Source organism: Phyllobates terribilis, unplaced genomic scaffold, assembly GCF_046119375.1.
Source record: "Phyllobates terribilis strain yellow unplaced genomic scaffold, ASM4611937v1 Scaffold_263__1_contigs__length_2631358, whole genome shotgun sequence".
NCBI lineage: Eukaryota > Metazoa > Chordata > Amphibia > Anura > Dendrobatidae > Phyllobates > Phyllobates terribilis.
In genome coordinates, this window is record NW_027363023.1 from 1,391,196 (window position 1) to 1,404,920 (window position 13,725).

A 13,725-nucleotide genomic window follows, 5' to 3' on the forward strand; every position below is an offset into this window, starting at 1 on the left:
AGATTCGTTGTATCTGGGCTTTTTTCCCAGTAGATTCGTTGTATCTGGGCTTTTTTTCCAGTAGATTCGTTGTATCTGGGCTTTTTTTCAGTAGATTCGTTGTATCTGGGCTTTTTTCCAGTAGATTCGTTGTATCTGGGCTTTTTTTCCAGTAGATTCGTTGTATCTGGGCTTTTTTCCCAGTAGATTCGTTGTATCTGGGCTTTTTTTCCAGTAGATTCGTTGTATCTGGGCTTTTTTTCCCAGTAGATTCGTTGTATCTGGGCTTTTTTTCCCAGTAGATTCGTTGTATCTGGGCTTTTTTCCAGTAGATTCGTTGTATCTGGGCTTTTTTCCCAGTAGATTCGTTGTATCTGGGCTTTTTTTTCCAGTAGATTCGTTGTATCTGGGCTTTTTTTCCAGTAGATTCGTTGTATCTGGGCTTTTTTCCCAGTAGATTCGTTGTATCTGGGCTTTTTTCCAGTAGATTCGTTGTATCTGGGCTTTTTTTCCCAGTAGATTCGTTGTATCTGGGCTTTTTTTTCAGTAGATTCGTTGTATCTGGGCTTTTTTTCCCAGTAGATTCGTTGTATCTGGGCTTTTTTTTCCAGTAGATTCGTTGTATCTGGGCTTTTTTTCCCAGTAGATTCGTTGTATCTGGGCTTTTTTCCCAGTAGATTCGTTGTATCTGGGCTTTTTTCCCAGTAGATTCGTTGTATCTGGGCTTTTTTTCCCAGTAGATTCGTTGTATCTGGGCTTTTTTCCCAGTAGATTCGTTGTATCTGAGCTTTTTTCCAGTAGATTCGTTGTATCTGGGCTTTTTTTCCCAGTAGATTCGTTGTATCTGGGCTTTTTTTTCAGTAGATTCGTTGTATCTGGGCTTTTTTTCCCAGTAGATTCGTTGTATCTGGGCTTTTTTTTCAGTAGATTCGTTGTATCTGGGCTTTTTTTCCCAGTAGATTCGTTGTATCTGGGCTTTTTTTTCCAGTAGATTCGTTGTATCTGGGCTTTTTTTCCCAGTAGATTCGTTGTATCTGGGCTTTTTTCCCAGTAGATTCGTTGTATCTGGGCTTTTTTCCCAGTAGATTCGTTGTATCTGGGCTTTTTTTCCCAGTAGATTCGTTGTATCTGGGCTTTTTTCCCAGTAGATTCGTTGTATCTGGGCTTTTTTTCCAGTAGATTCGTTGTATCTGGGCTTTTTTCCAGTAGATTCGTTGTATCTGGGCTTTTTTTCCAGTAGATTCGTTGTATCTGGGCTTTTTTTGCAGTTAGAGCTGTAGTTTTTATAAATGTTTTCTGATCTTTTTATTACTTTTCTTGGTGAGGCAAAGTGAACAAAATAAACTCCAGAGATTCTGCCGCTTCATCTTTTTTTTTCTTTTTCATTCCATCATCCACTCGATAGGATTTCTAGAAGATATTTTTTTTAGTTTTAACACGAACAGATGTGGTGAAGCCAAAAATTATGTAACGGGAGAATTTAACTTTGCAGGCTCAGGTCACCGAAAACATCCAATGGCTTTACCGCTACAGTGTAGAGTAAAATGACCAATCTGATATTAATCCCAGTTATGGGACGGGCTTCATAGTTGTACAATCATGGAAGACATGGAGGCCTTCAGTAGGATCCTTGGCTGTCAAGACAATGCCATTGCCACATAACACTCATATGATTGATGACATGACATGGCTTTATAACTGATGGGGAGCCGTACCCCTTCAAGCCCACTGATTCTCAGAAAGAGGGGGATGCTGTCTTTGCCTGCACAGCGGCCCCCTAAGGCTATGTGCCCACGATGCAGAAATGCTCCGGCTTTTTCCTGAACGTTTCTGTATCTCCCTGGCATGTGGATTTTATATGCGTTTTTTTCAGCCAGGGACAAGCGTTTGTCACGCGTTTTGCACATGTGATTTCGCATGCGGGTTGTCAAGCGCTTTCCAAAAGATTTTAGCATCACATGGAAAAGTGCTTGACAACTTAGTCACACTATATAAATCCATGCAACCGGATTAGCAGGATCCCCCAACAATTTCTTAAGCAATGAGAAAATGCAGTCCCTAATGATGTCCTCTGACAATAAGCGGATCACAGACAGCAGATGCATTGGGTTCTGCATTTCTTGGAGAATGGGATGGGGCAGCTTCTGTCTTCTCAGTGATACAATCAGGAAGGAGATGCAGCGTGAGACAATCCCTGTCTACATCTTTGATCTGATCATCAATACAGAGGGCTGATTGGTGAAAACAGAGGGAAAGGCTAATTAAATTATTTAAAAAAAACTTAGTTTTTCGGCTGGCACTTCCTCTGGGGTCAGTATGCCAACCTCATTGACTTCCTAGCACTTGCCAGAGTGGGCAGACACGATTTTATTGCCTTTACACACGTCACCTCCACACAGGGCGATGCTGCTACGACGCCTCTGTAGTGATCAAACGTGGAGTCAAACAGCAGGGCTTTAAGAGGGCTGCCCTTTTCAATCTTGGGACTAAAACACAAAAATAAGACATCCTGTTAAGGGGGATAAAGGTAAGTAACAGCGTTCAGTCCAGAGTGATGAATTCCAAAAGACAAAGTTTATTCCGCCATCACATAACGTTTCGACCTGTTATAGGTCTTTATCAAGTATATACAAAGACATACAGGGATACTGATCCCCTTTAAGGAAAATCAGTGGCCAGAACCCTTTAAATTCCCCTTAAATGGTCCAAAACTGAAACTGTGGGAACAATATAATCCACTTAGGGTTCAGCAAACTTACAGTCAAGGGTTTGATAAAATGATCTACACCCTTGTGTCTCCAGAAAGCATAGCGTACGTTCACGTGCTGAAAATGCCGACCAGTGCTGGAGTGAGCGGAGGTCCGCAGCTTGTGACACTCCTGCTGTAGTGAAACTACAGGTCCCAGCAGACTGACGGTCTCTCATCAAGTTATGCTGGGAGCCGCAGTTTCACAAATAGTGCTAGAGGATCCATGTCAGAAATATGAGGCTGCCACTAGGGTTTCTCCCACAAATATGTAATCGGACGTGGAGCAGATCTGCACGTGGATGAGCCATATTCTCTATCTGTGAACATACTACTCCTTCACTCAGATTCTAAGTGGTTCTGCAGCGCATCTGTGCAGAGCAAGCTGTCAATCAAAATCCAGGCCGGGTTTACAGCCGTCGCCCCTGATATAGCGAGCGGTGCTGTGATCCAAGACTGTAGCCGCTCCGTGCACAACGATGAGTGAAGACCGGCGGCTGCAGGGAGGAAAGAAGTTAATTTTCTCCCGGTACCTGGACTATCAATAAGGCGGCCGGGCAGCATTGTAACAATATTTATCTGCAGATTAACCCTATACCTGCAGGTACATAGCATTTTCCAGGGTGACAGGTTCCCTTTAATAAACAGAAGATGGATAGAGCCGCATTAGTCCGTACTCACGGTGGAAGCCTCCTGACAACTTCTTGAAGAACACTTTCCACATTTGTTCCAAGCTTCCCCGACATCTAATAGAAATAAACAGAGAAATGAATTTCTTAATACAGTTTAGAACTCGGCTACAACGAATCAGAAGAAATGAAACCTGTTTGAAGCTGACAAGCAATCAAGCCCCTCCGTAAGCCACACAGAACATGGCTACTTATGTCATCTGCAGGTGATTAAAGGAACCTGTCATGTTGAAATGGTATAAGATCTGTAGGGGGGTGTTGTAGAGCAGAGAAGTTGATCAGACTGATAGACATATCTGTGGGAAGAGAGTCAGCAAAACTGGCATTTTATGCAGTGAAAAGTCCTGCCGTATGTACACTAGTCCAGTGGGCGGTCCTACTAAGTGATTGACAGTTCCCTGTATGACCATGCAGGCAAAGATAGCTGTCAATCACTAGTAGGACCGCCCACTGGACTCATCTGTACAAACAGCAGGATTCCACTGAATAAATTGATACAGGAAAAACATCTATCTTTGTACCGTATTAGCCAGTAGATAGAAGAGTATTTAGATTTGAGAGTCCTCAGTGGTTGATACCATCTTTTCCGTTAGCCATTAAAAGGTAACAAATTGCAGGCTTTCCAGACTACTCAGGTCTCAGGTCTGCCTGATGAAGAAGCCTGAGTAGTCTGGAAAGCTTGCAATTTGTTACCATCTTTTCAGTTAGCCATTAAAGGTATCAACCACTGAAGACTCTCAAATCTAATGAATAAATTACAATTTATACTGAATCTTCTCCCACAAACCTATATATCGTTCTGCTCAGTTTCTCACGGATAAAACCTGTACATCTGAATGGGGCTTTAATGTTGTTATTACAATCATGTAACCGCAGATCACAAAATCTTTCATATGATCATTTTTTTAACACCTGAAACCCCAATGGGTCGTTCTTAGACCTGTGTGGCTTACCAAGCCCAATTTCTAAAAGTTGCAAAAGTGCTGTAAAATAGGAAGCTGCACATTTCTGCGCAAAAATGATGCGTCACAAAAGTTTTTTTTTTAACACCAAAAATTGATGTAAATTCCTCGCTACATTGCCCCTTTTCCAGCCACATTTTGTAGAAAAAAATAAAAAGACAAGGTACAGACAGCGGAGTTAAATTTGCCTACAGGAATGATTTTGATCTGGAGCGCATCGTACCCGGATACAGTCACTAGCGGGAACGTCAAACATCTTCTCAATTTGTTTCTCCACCCTTTCCGGATCTGCATTCTTCAAGTCTATCTAAAAGAATTAGTATAAATACTAATTATTTATCAAAGCTGGACAACATCTAGAAACCATATAAGAAAACTGGCTTAAAATATAGTGTGAACAAGAGTTTAGGGAGAGATGTACAACTGGCACTGGCCTATAAAAGGGATTGTGTAATCGCACAAAACTAGCAAAAATGTAAAGTGCCCGGAAAACAAGGAACGTGCAATTTACCTCTTAGTAAAATCCTATGCTTTATCAAGAACAGAGGAATTTTAATTTCATATTTATTTTTAATCAAACCATTTTTATTGAAAAACTGCAACTACAAATATTCCATCTTTCAAATAACATACATGACATAGTAATTCCATAGTAAAAATATGAACAAAGTATCTGAACTTCAATTCCCATAACCCACCCTAAACCCAAATCCCAACACTCCAGAGAACCATTTTCAGGGCAGTTCTAGAATAACGGACTATAGCATTCGTAGAAGGGGAAGAAGATAAAAAAGTGACTAACAAAGGGGTAGCAGCGTTTTAATGTTATCATTTACTGCTTGATGCCTGAGCCGGGGAGTGCACGCCTGAAAACTGTTGCAGGCTGCTGTAATCACAGGACACAAGCAAACAGCATGGCATTTCCTATCAGCAGGGAGGAAGTAAAGGGAACAGTAATGAAAGTCTCCTCCTACTCCGCTCCATATTGAAATGAATAGTGTGCATCCTACAAATGAGATGCATACAGCAAACAATTGATTTTCCATACATAGGTTTTGAGTTGACCACTGGATATACACATGTGTATCACTAATTACCAGAACTGGAAATCGAAAAAAAAGACGAGCAAGTTTGGGGTGAATCCAGCCTTCATTACTGCACAGCCGCTCAGAGGGATCGGTACTAGGAACAGCAGGAGTGCCGGCGATGGTCACAGATTTACCTGCTGCGGGACTGAAGGAGTCTGATCGCGCTCGGCTCGAAGCTTTTTACCTGGTTTACGATAGGAATAATTGAAAGCTGTACTTCAAAGGCCAGGAAGAAGTTTGCCACCATCTATTAGAAAATCAACAAACTTAGGATAGAAACAATATGAACATATACCCTGCTATAAGTAAGTAAAAAGCAATAGGAAATATATATAATATAGGGTACTTAGTAAACATGTTGTTTGATTAAAAAAAAAAAAAGCCATCCCACCAGCACCAAGGTGTACCCAGTCAGTTATGTGAAGTATATAATAAAATACACTTTAGTACAATATTAGTATCTTGTCCCTTTAAATCTGCTGCTACTTCTGTCACCATGGTAACTGCATTCATACTCAGCCAATAGGATTGCTCGGTTTGAATTAGAAGAAAAAAAAAAAAAAAAGTCCTATATGGTCAGTTTGTTCCATCTCATCTGAGTGTGAAGACAGACACCTGCGATCAGCGAGATTATAGGTATAAGACGTGATATAATATAACGGACGGAGCCACATCCCATCACACGCACTCAGCGACCACAACTGACAGGAATCAGCACATTTATCAGAGGAGAAGTCATTATTCCCCAACACATGATAAGTGACAACTTCTAGATCTGCTGGGAACCCAACTAATCCCTGCTAGTACCTCCCCGGCCACCGCTCCATTCATTCTCTATGCAGGAGAAAGCTGAGTACAGCGCCCCCCATAGAGAATGAACGGACCGGCGGTTGAACATTTGCACTTCGCTCACTTCTATCTATAAGTGCTGTTCTGCTGATTGGGTCATAGCGGCCAAACCCACCGATCTAAGAGTCATCACCTATCCAGAGATCAGTGAGAACTTGTTCCAACTAGACATCCCCTTTAATGGAAGAGATCACATATCTAACAGCCAATCCTATTCATTCCCAATCTTCCCTGTGCCCAGTAATGCCCCTGGGTATATCGCCAATATGAGCCAATCACCAAACCCTCTGCTGACTGTTCCCCATGTTTTATAGATTTTGGATCCGTTTCTACAAGAGAAGATCTCAGCGGCCTCCATGGGGATGGGTTACTCTGCCAGCGATGGAGCAGGTAGTATCCACCAGCCTGTGATATCTCACCTTCCTCCATATTCTGCTGTTACATGCGTTTCTTCAGCTTTACCCCTTCCCAACAGAACCAATTGATGTTTTTTTTCTGTTTTTTCCTTGGCTTTTTCCAAGGGCTATAACTTTTTCATGTCTGTCCACATATGTGAGGTCTTGTTATTTTGCAGGACGAGCGGTACTTATAAATCCCACCATTCATTTACCACATAGTACTAGAAAACGGGAAAAAAAGACCAAGTGCAGTAAAAGTGCGAGGAAAAAAAAAGCCTGACCCTGTTTATCTGGGAAGGGTTTTAACGGCGTACATAGTGTGGTGAAAATGACCTGGTAATAGGATCCTACTCCTCAGTGTGATCACAGCAAGACCAAACTTCTCCAAGAGTTTTGGCAAAAGAAAAAAACTTCATTTTTTCTGAGACCCGTAACATTTTCGTTTTTCGGGTTGATGGAGCTGTGTGGGGGCTTATTTTTTGAAGGGCAAGAGGACTTTATTGATAACATTTTGGGACACATATGACATGGTCATCGCTTCTTACAGGGTTTTCTGTAGTATTGTGCCGAACGAAAAAAATGCAATTTTGGCTTTTTGAATTTTTTTCTGTGTTCACTGATCGTTTGTTTTTTATATTTGGATAGATTGTATTTCTCTGAAAGAGACCATACCACAAATGTGTATATTTTTATTATCTTTATTTTTAGTGGGAGGTGAGTTGAACTTGTGGGGTTTTAATATTTTACACTTTTTTTTTTTTAATTTTCACTGCATTTGTATACATTATCTGATTGCTTGTGCTATATACAGCGATACCACAGTAATGCTCCATATAGCAAAATCACGGTCTTCTTTACAGCCCAAATGAAGCTTTATGATGACAGGCACGGAGGCTTCAGCAGACCCCCGGATGTCATAGCAGTCCATCTGCACCCTGTGATCGCGTCACAGGAGCGCCGGTGGGTGCATGGAACGATGCGTCCCAATGCCGGCGCGCTGTTAATGCTGCTGTTAGTGATTGACAGCAGCACTGAACAGGTTAACAGTGGTGGGCAGATCTTCGCTCCACTCGCAGCTCTTAGAGGCAGGTCCTGGTTGTTTGTCACAGCCATTATCTGCCATGTACGGGGCGAGCTGACTCTGCTCCATACAGTCATGGCCAAAAGTTTTGAGAATGACACCAAAATTATATTTTCACATGATCTGCTGGCCTCTGGTTTTTATTAGTGTTTGTCTGATGTTTATATCACATACAGAAATATAATTGCAATCATATTATGAGTACCAATAGGTTATATTGACAGTTAGAAAGAGTTAATGCAGCAAGTCAATATTTGCAGTGTTGCCCCTTCTTCAAGACCTCTGTAATTCTCCCTGGCATGCTCTCAATCAACTTTTGGACCAAATCCTGACTGATAGCAGTCCATTCTTGCATAATCAATGCTTGCATTTTGCCAGAATTTGTTGGTTTTTGTTTGTCCACCCGTCTCTTGATGATTAACCACAAGTTCTCAATGGGATTAAGATCTGGGGAGTTTCCAGGCCATGGACCCAAAATCTCTATGTTTTGTTCCATGAGCCATTTAGTTATCACCTTTGCTTTATGGCAAGGTGCTCCATCATGCTGGAAAAGGCATTGTTGGGCGCCAAACTGCTCTTGGACGGTTGGGAGAAGTTGCTCTTGGAGGACATTCTGGTACCATTCTTTATTCATGGCAGTGTTTTTAGGCAAGACTGTGAGTGAGCCGATTCCCTTGGCTGAGAAGCAACCCCACACATGAATGGTTTCAGGATGCTTTACAGTTGGCATGAGACAAGACTGGTGGTAGCGCTCACCTCTTCTTCTCCGAATAAGCTGTTTTCCAGATGTCCCAAACAATCGAAAAGGGGATTCATCAGAGAAAATGACTTTGCCCCAGTCCTCAGCAGTCCACTCCCTGTACCTTTTGCAGAATATCAGTCGGTCCCTGATGTTTTTTCTGGAGAGAAGTGGCTTCTTTGCTGCCCTCCTTGAAACTAGCCCTTGCTCAAAGAGTCTCCGCCTCACAGTGCCTGCAGAAGCACTCACACCAGCCTGCTGCCATTCCTGAGCAAGCTCGGCACTGCTGGTAGTCCGATCCCGCAGCTGAAACAGTTTTAAGATCTGGTCCTGGCGCTTGCTTGTCTTTCTTGGGCGCCCTGGAGCCTTTTTGACAACAATGGAAGCTCTCTCCTTGAAGTTCTTGATGATGCGATAGATTGTTGACTGAGGTGCAATCTTTGTAGCTGCAATACTCTTCCCTGTTAGGCCATTTTTGTGCAGTGCAATGGTGGCTGCACGTGTTTCTTTAGAGATAACCATGGTTAACTGAAGAGAAACAATGATACCAAGAGCCAGCCTCCTTTTAAAGTGTCCAGTGATGTCATTCTTACTTAATCATGACTGATTGATCGCCAGCCCTGTCCTCATCAACACCCACACCTGTGTTAATGGATCAATCACTAAAACGATATTAGCTGCTCCTTTTAAGGCAGGACTGCTATGATGTTGAAATGTGTCTTGGGGGTTAAAGTTCATTTTCTGGGCAAATATTGACTTTGCAAGTACAGTAATTGCTGTTAAGCTGATCACTCCTTGACATTCAGGAGTATATGCAAATTGCCATTACAAAAAATGAAGCAGTAAACTTTGGAAAAATTACTATTTGTCTCATTCTCAATACTTTTGGCCATGACTGTACACCCGCTACTGACTTATACCAGACACGTACGGCAGATGTTGGTAAGGAGTTAAAGCGGTTGTCCTGCTTTGGGGCCATTTGTTTTTTTTACTTTAATGCAAGTATTTGGGGCTAAAATTGATTTCCGTTATTGAGTTTCATTAAAAATGTTGCCTTCTGTAGCATCTGCGCTGCACTGTCTATTCCTGGCTGCAAAATTAGCTAACTGAGAATCTATCAGTGAGCTCCTTCTGGCAGTCTTAAGGGAGAGTTTGTAGATCTTTCATCTGTTTTTTTTCCTGAGTGCCTTTTAACTGATCTATGCCCAAAGAAAACATGAAACTTGAATGTGCAGGGAAGCAATAAGTCTGTAATAACCAGTGAAAAATGAAATCTAAATGTAAAAAATTACTTTTAGTAGTAAATACATGGACATAAGAAAATACACACTGCTCAAAAAACTAAAGGGAACACTTAAACAACAGAATATAACTCCAAGTAAATCAAACTTCTGTGAAATCAAACTGTCCACTTAGGAAACAACACTGATTGACAATCAATTTCACATGCTGTTGTGCAAATGGAATAGACAATAGATGGAAATTATTGGCAATTATCAAGACACCCTCAATAAAGGAGTGGTTCTGCAGGTGGGGACCACAGACCACATCTCAGTACCAGTGCTTTCTGGCTGATGTTTTGGTCACTTTTGAATGGTGGTTGTGCTTTCACACTCGTGGTAGCATGAGAAGGACTCTACAACCCACAGAAGTTGCTCAGGTAGTGCAGCTCATCCAGGATGGCACATCAATGCGAGCTGTGGCAAGGAGGTTTGCTGTGTCTGTCAGCGTAGTGTCCAGAGGCTGGAGGCGCTACCAGGAGACAGGCCAGTACACCAGGAGACGTGGAGGGGGCCGTAGGATGGCAACAACCCAGCAGCAGGACCGCTACCCCCGCCTTTGTACAAGGAGGAACAGGAGGAGCACTGCCAGAGCCCTGCAAAATGACCTTCAGCAGGCCACAAATGAGCATATGTCTGCACAAATGGTTAGAAACCGACTCCATGAGGGTGGTATGAGGGCCCGACGTCCACACATGGGGGTTGTGCTCACAATCCAACACCGTGCAGGACGTTTGGCATTTGCCACAGAACACCAGGATTGGCAAAGTCGACCACTGGCTCCCTGTGCTCTTCACAGATGAAAGCAGGGTCACACTGAGCACATGTGACAGACGTGACAGAGTCTGGAGACGCCGTGGAGAACGATCTGCTGCCTGCAACATCCTTCAGCATGACCGGTTTGGCAGTGGGTCACTAATAGTGTGGGGTGGCATTTCTTTGGAGGGCTGCAAAGCCCTCCATGTGCTCGCCAGAGGTAGCCTGACTGCCATTAGGTACAGAGATGAGATCCTCAGACCCCTTGTGAGACCATATGCTGGAGCGGTTGGCACTGGGTTCATCCTAATGCAGAACAATGCCAGACCTCATGTGGCTGGAGTGTGTCAGCCTCATTTTGACTTGTTTTAAGTACATTACATCAAAGTTGGATCAGCCTGTAGTGTGTTTTTCCAATTTAATTTTGGGGGTGACTCCAAATCCAGGCCTCCATTGGTTAATAAATTTTATTTCCATTGATGATTTTGTATGAACATTTGCTAAAGAAGAACTGCGCCCAGCGGAGCCAAGCTGAAGGAAGAGAATGGACTTGATCTGACTTCAGACATTTTTTCAAGTTTCCCCCCAGGAGGGGGCCAGTTCACTTTTTAGCTGGGTTAAAATACACTGCTCAAAAAAATAAAGGGAACACTCAAATAACACATCCTAGATCTGAATGAATGAAATATTTGTAAGGTGCCCCAGCGAGGTAGTCGTGGGCGAGCTGTAGCCCCCTCTCGCTATGGCACCCTACAGACAATACGTGTCCTCTCTCTGAAGCGTGGCTGTGTATGTAGTGCTCTTCACTTACTTCACGCCATCCGATCGCGGCTGTCTCCAGGCAATTTTCTTCTGGGACCAGGGCAGCAATAATTTCAGAGGACACGAGGATCTTAACCAGAACTTGGACTTTACTTCGGGAAGAGGAATATTTACAGTATTTACAGTCAGATATAATGGATAAGGCCCGACAGGCAATCATCTCCCTCACAGGCGCTGTTAACTGCTTCAGCCCTGGTTCCCTCTTTAGGCGGAGCATCTCTGTGGCTATAATTCCTGGCCCTAGAGACTCCTCTGTATTAACAGTGAACGGATCCGATATCTCTCCCCACGTCTTGGCTTGGAGTACTGTTTAGCTTCCTCTGCTGCCTGCAGACCAGAAGTGCCCCGTGTCCTCACTACGCTTTGGTGAGTTTCTACGGCGAGCGAACAGGACTCGTGCTCATGCGTGGGGAGAACTGCGCACTGGGATCTCACTGTCTGAGGGTTCGGAGCTCCCGTCTACCCTAGCAGCCACTATAGTAAGGCTGTCTCATCAGGTCGCAATCCCTTCTTGTACTACTCAATCACTTCCTGATACAGGAAATTAAAACAGAGACTTTCCTAATATGCCCACCCTCAGTGAGCTGTCATCACAGAACCTTAACCCATCACTGTCTATAGCTCGGCTAGCAGACTCAACCTGACATCTGCACCCCGAACAGTGGCATCTTGTGGCTGTTTTCAGGTACTACAGCCCAGAAGGAACTATACCAGGAACAAGCTCTATATCTCTCTAGGCTTGATAAGGGCACTAAGTTCCCCCTCTGCTCTACCAACTGGACCACTAAAGCTAACCCCCTTAGCTTGGCCTACCACAGTTGGGGAGGTCTGTCTTCAGGAACTCTTCCTTTTACTCTCTCAGTCTCAAGGGAAGGCTACGACCTTCCCCACTATTACATTTTCTCATTGAATACTTTGTTCTGTACAAAGTTGAATGTGCTGACAACAAAATCACACAAAAGTCATCCATGGAAATCAAATTTATTAACCAATGGAGGCCTGGATTTGGAGTCACCCCCAAAATTAAAGTGAAAAAACACACTACAGGCTGATCCAACATTGATGTAATGTCCTAAAAACAAGTCAAAATGAGGCTCAGTATTGTGTGGCCTCCACGTGCCTGTATGACCTCCCTACACCACCTGGGCATGCTCCTGATGAGGTTGCGGATGGTGTCCTGTGGGATCTCCTCCCAGACCTGGACTAAAGCATCCGCCAACTCCTGGACAGTCTGTGGTGCAATGTGATGTTGGTGGATGGAGCGAGACATGATGTCCCAGATGTGCTCAATCGGACTCAGATCTGGGGAACAGGCGGGCCAGTCCATAGCTTCAAAGACTTCATCTTGCAGGAACTGCTGACACACTCCAGCCACATGAGGTCTGGCATTGTCCTGCATTAGGAGGAACCCAGGGCCCACTGCACCAGCATATTGTCTCACAAGGGGCCTGAGCATCTTATCTCGGTACCTAATGGCAGTCAGGCTACCTCTGGCAAGCACATGGAGGGCTGTGCGGCCCTTCAAAGAAATGCCACCCCACACCATTACTGACCCACTGCCAAACCGGTCGTGCTGAAGGATGTTGCAGGCAGCAGATCGCTCTCCACGGTGTCTCCAGACACTGTCACGTCTGTCACATGTGCTCAGTGTGAACCTGCTTTCCAGTGGCGAGTTTGCCAATTCTGGTGTTCTGTGGCAAATGCCAAGCATCCTGCACAGTGTTAGGCTGTGAGCACAACCCCCATCTGTGGACGTCGGGCCCTCATACCACCCTCATGGAGTCAGTTCTAACCGTTTGTGCAGACATGCACATTTGTGGCCTGCTGGAGGTCATTTTGCAGGGCTCTGGCAGTGCTCCTCCTGTTGCTTCTTGCACAAAAGCGGAGGTAGCGGTCCTGCTGCTGGGTTGTTGCCCTCCTAAGGCCCACTCCATCTCTCCTGGTGTACTGGCCTGTCTCCTGGTAGCGTCTCCAGCCTCTGGACACTACACTGACAGACACAACAAACCTCCTTGCCACAGCTCTCACTGATGTGCCATCCTGGATGAACTGCACTACCTAAGCATCTTCTGTGGGTTGTAGAGTCCGTCTCATGCTACCACGAGTGTGAAAGCACAACCAACATTGAAAAGTGACCAAAACATCAGCCAGAAAGCACTGGTACTGAGATGTGGTCTGTGATCCCCACCTGCAGAACCACTCCTTTATTGAGGGTGTCTTGATAATTGCCAATAATTTCCATCTATTGTCTATTCCATTTGCACAACAGCATGTGAAATTGATTGTTAATCAGTGTTGTTTCCTAAGTGGACAGTTTGATTTCAGAGAAGTTTGAT

At 44.0% G+C, this 13,725-nt stretch overlaps 1 protein-coding gene across 1 annotated transcript; it reads right to left on the reverse strand.

Moving 5' to 3' along the window:
* Positions 1-4,554: 4,554 nt before the first annotated feature.
* Positions 4,555-11,905, reverse strand: LOC141219321 (uncharacterized). Its single transcript, XM_073666085.1, has 3 exons — positions 11,379-11,905; positions 5,649-5,711; positions 4,555-4,683 (listed from the first exon to the last, which is right to left on the reverse strand). Exons 1-3 carry the CDS (start codon positions 11,604-11,606, stop codon positions 4,555-4,557), a joined length of 420 nt encoding a protein of 139 aa, XP_073522186.1. The 5' UTR covers positions 11,607-11,905.
* Positions 11,906-13,725: the final 1,820 nt, after the last annotated feature.

What these genes read in the sequence shown, in the direction of transcription:
- LOC141219321 (XM_073666085.1), bottom strand. Translation starts at nt 11,606, where the DNA reads ATGCTCCGCCTAAAGAGGGAACCAGGGCTGAAGCAGTTAACAGCGCCT. An exon ending in CCGCGATCGGATGGCGTGAA is followed by an intron (nt 5,712 to 11,378) that starts GTAAGTGAAGAG and finishes ATTTTCTAATAG; the next exon opens with ATGGTGGCAAACTTCTTCCT. An exon ending in TTATTCCTATCGTAAACCAG is followed by an intron (nt 4,684 to 5,648) that starts GTAAAAAGCTTC and finishes TAATTCTTTTAG; the next exon opens with ATAGACTTGAAGAATGCAGA.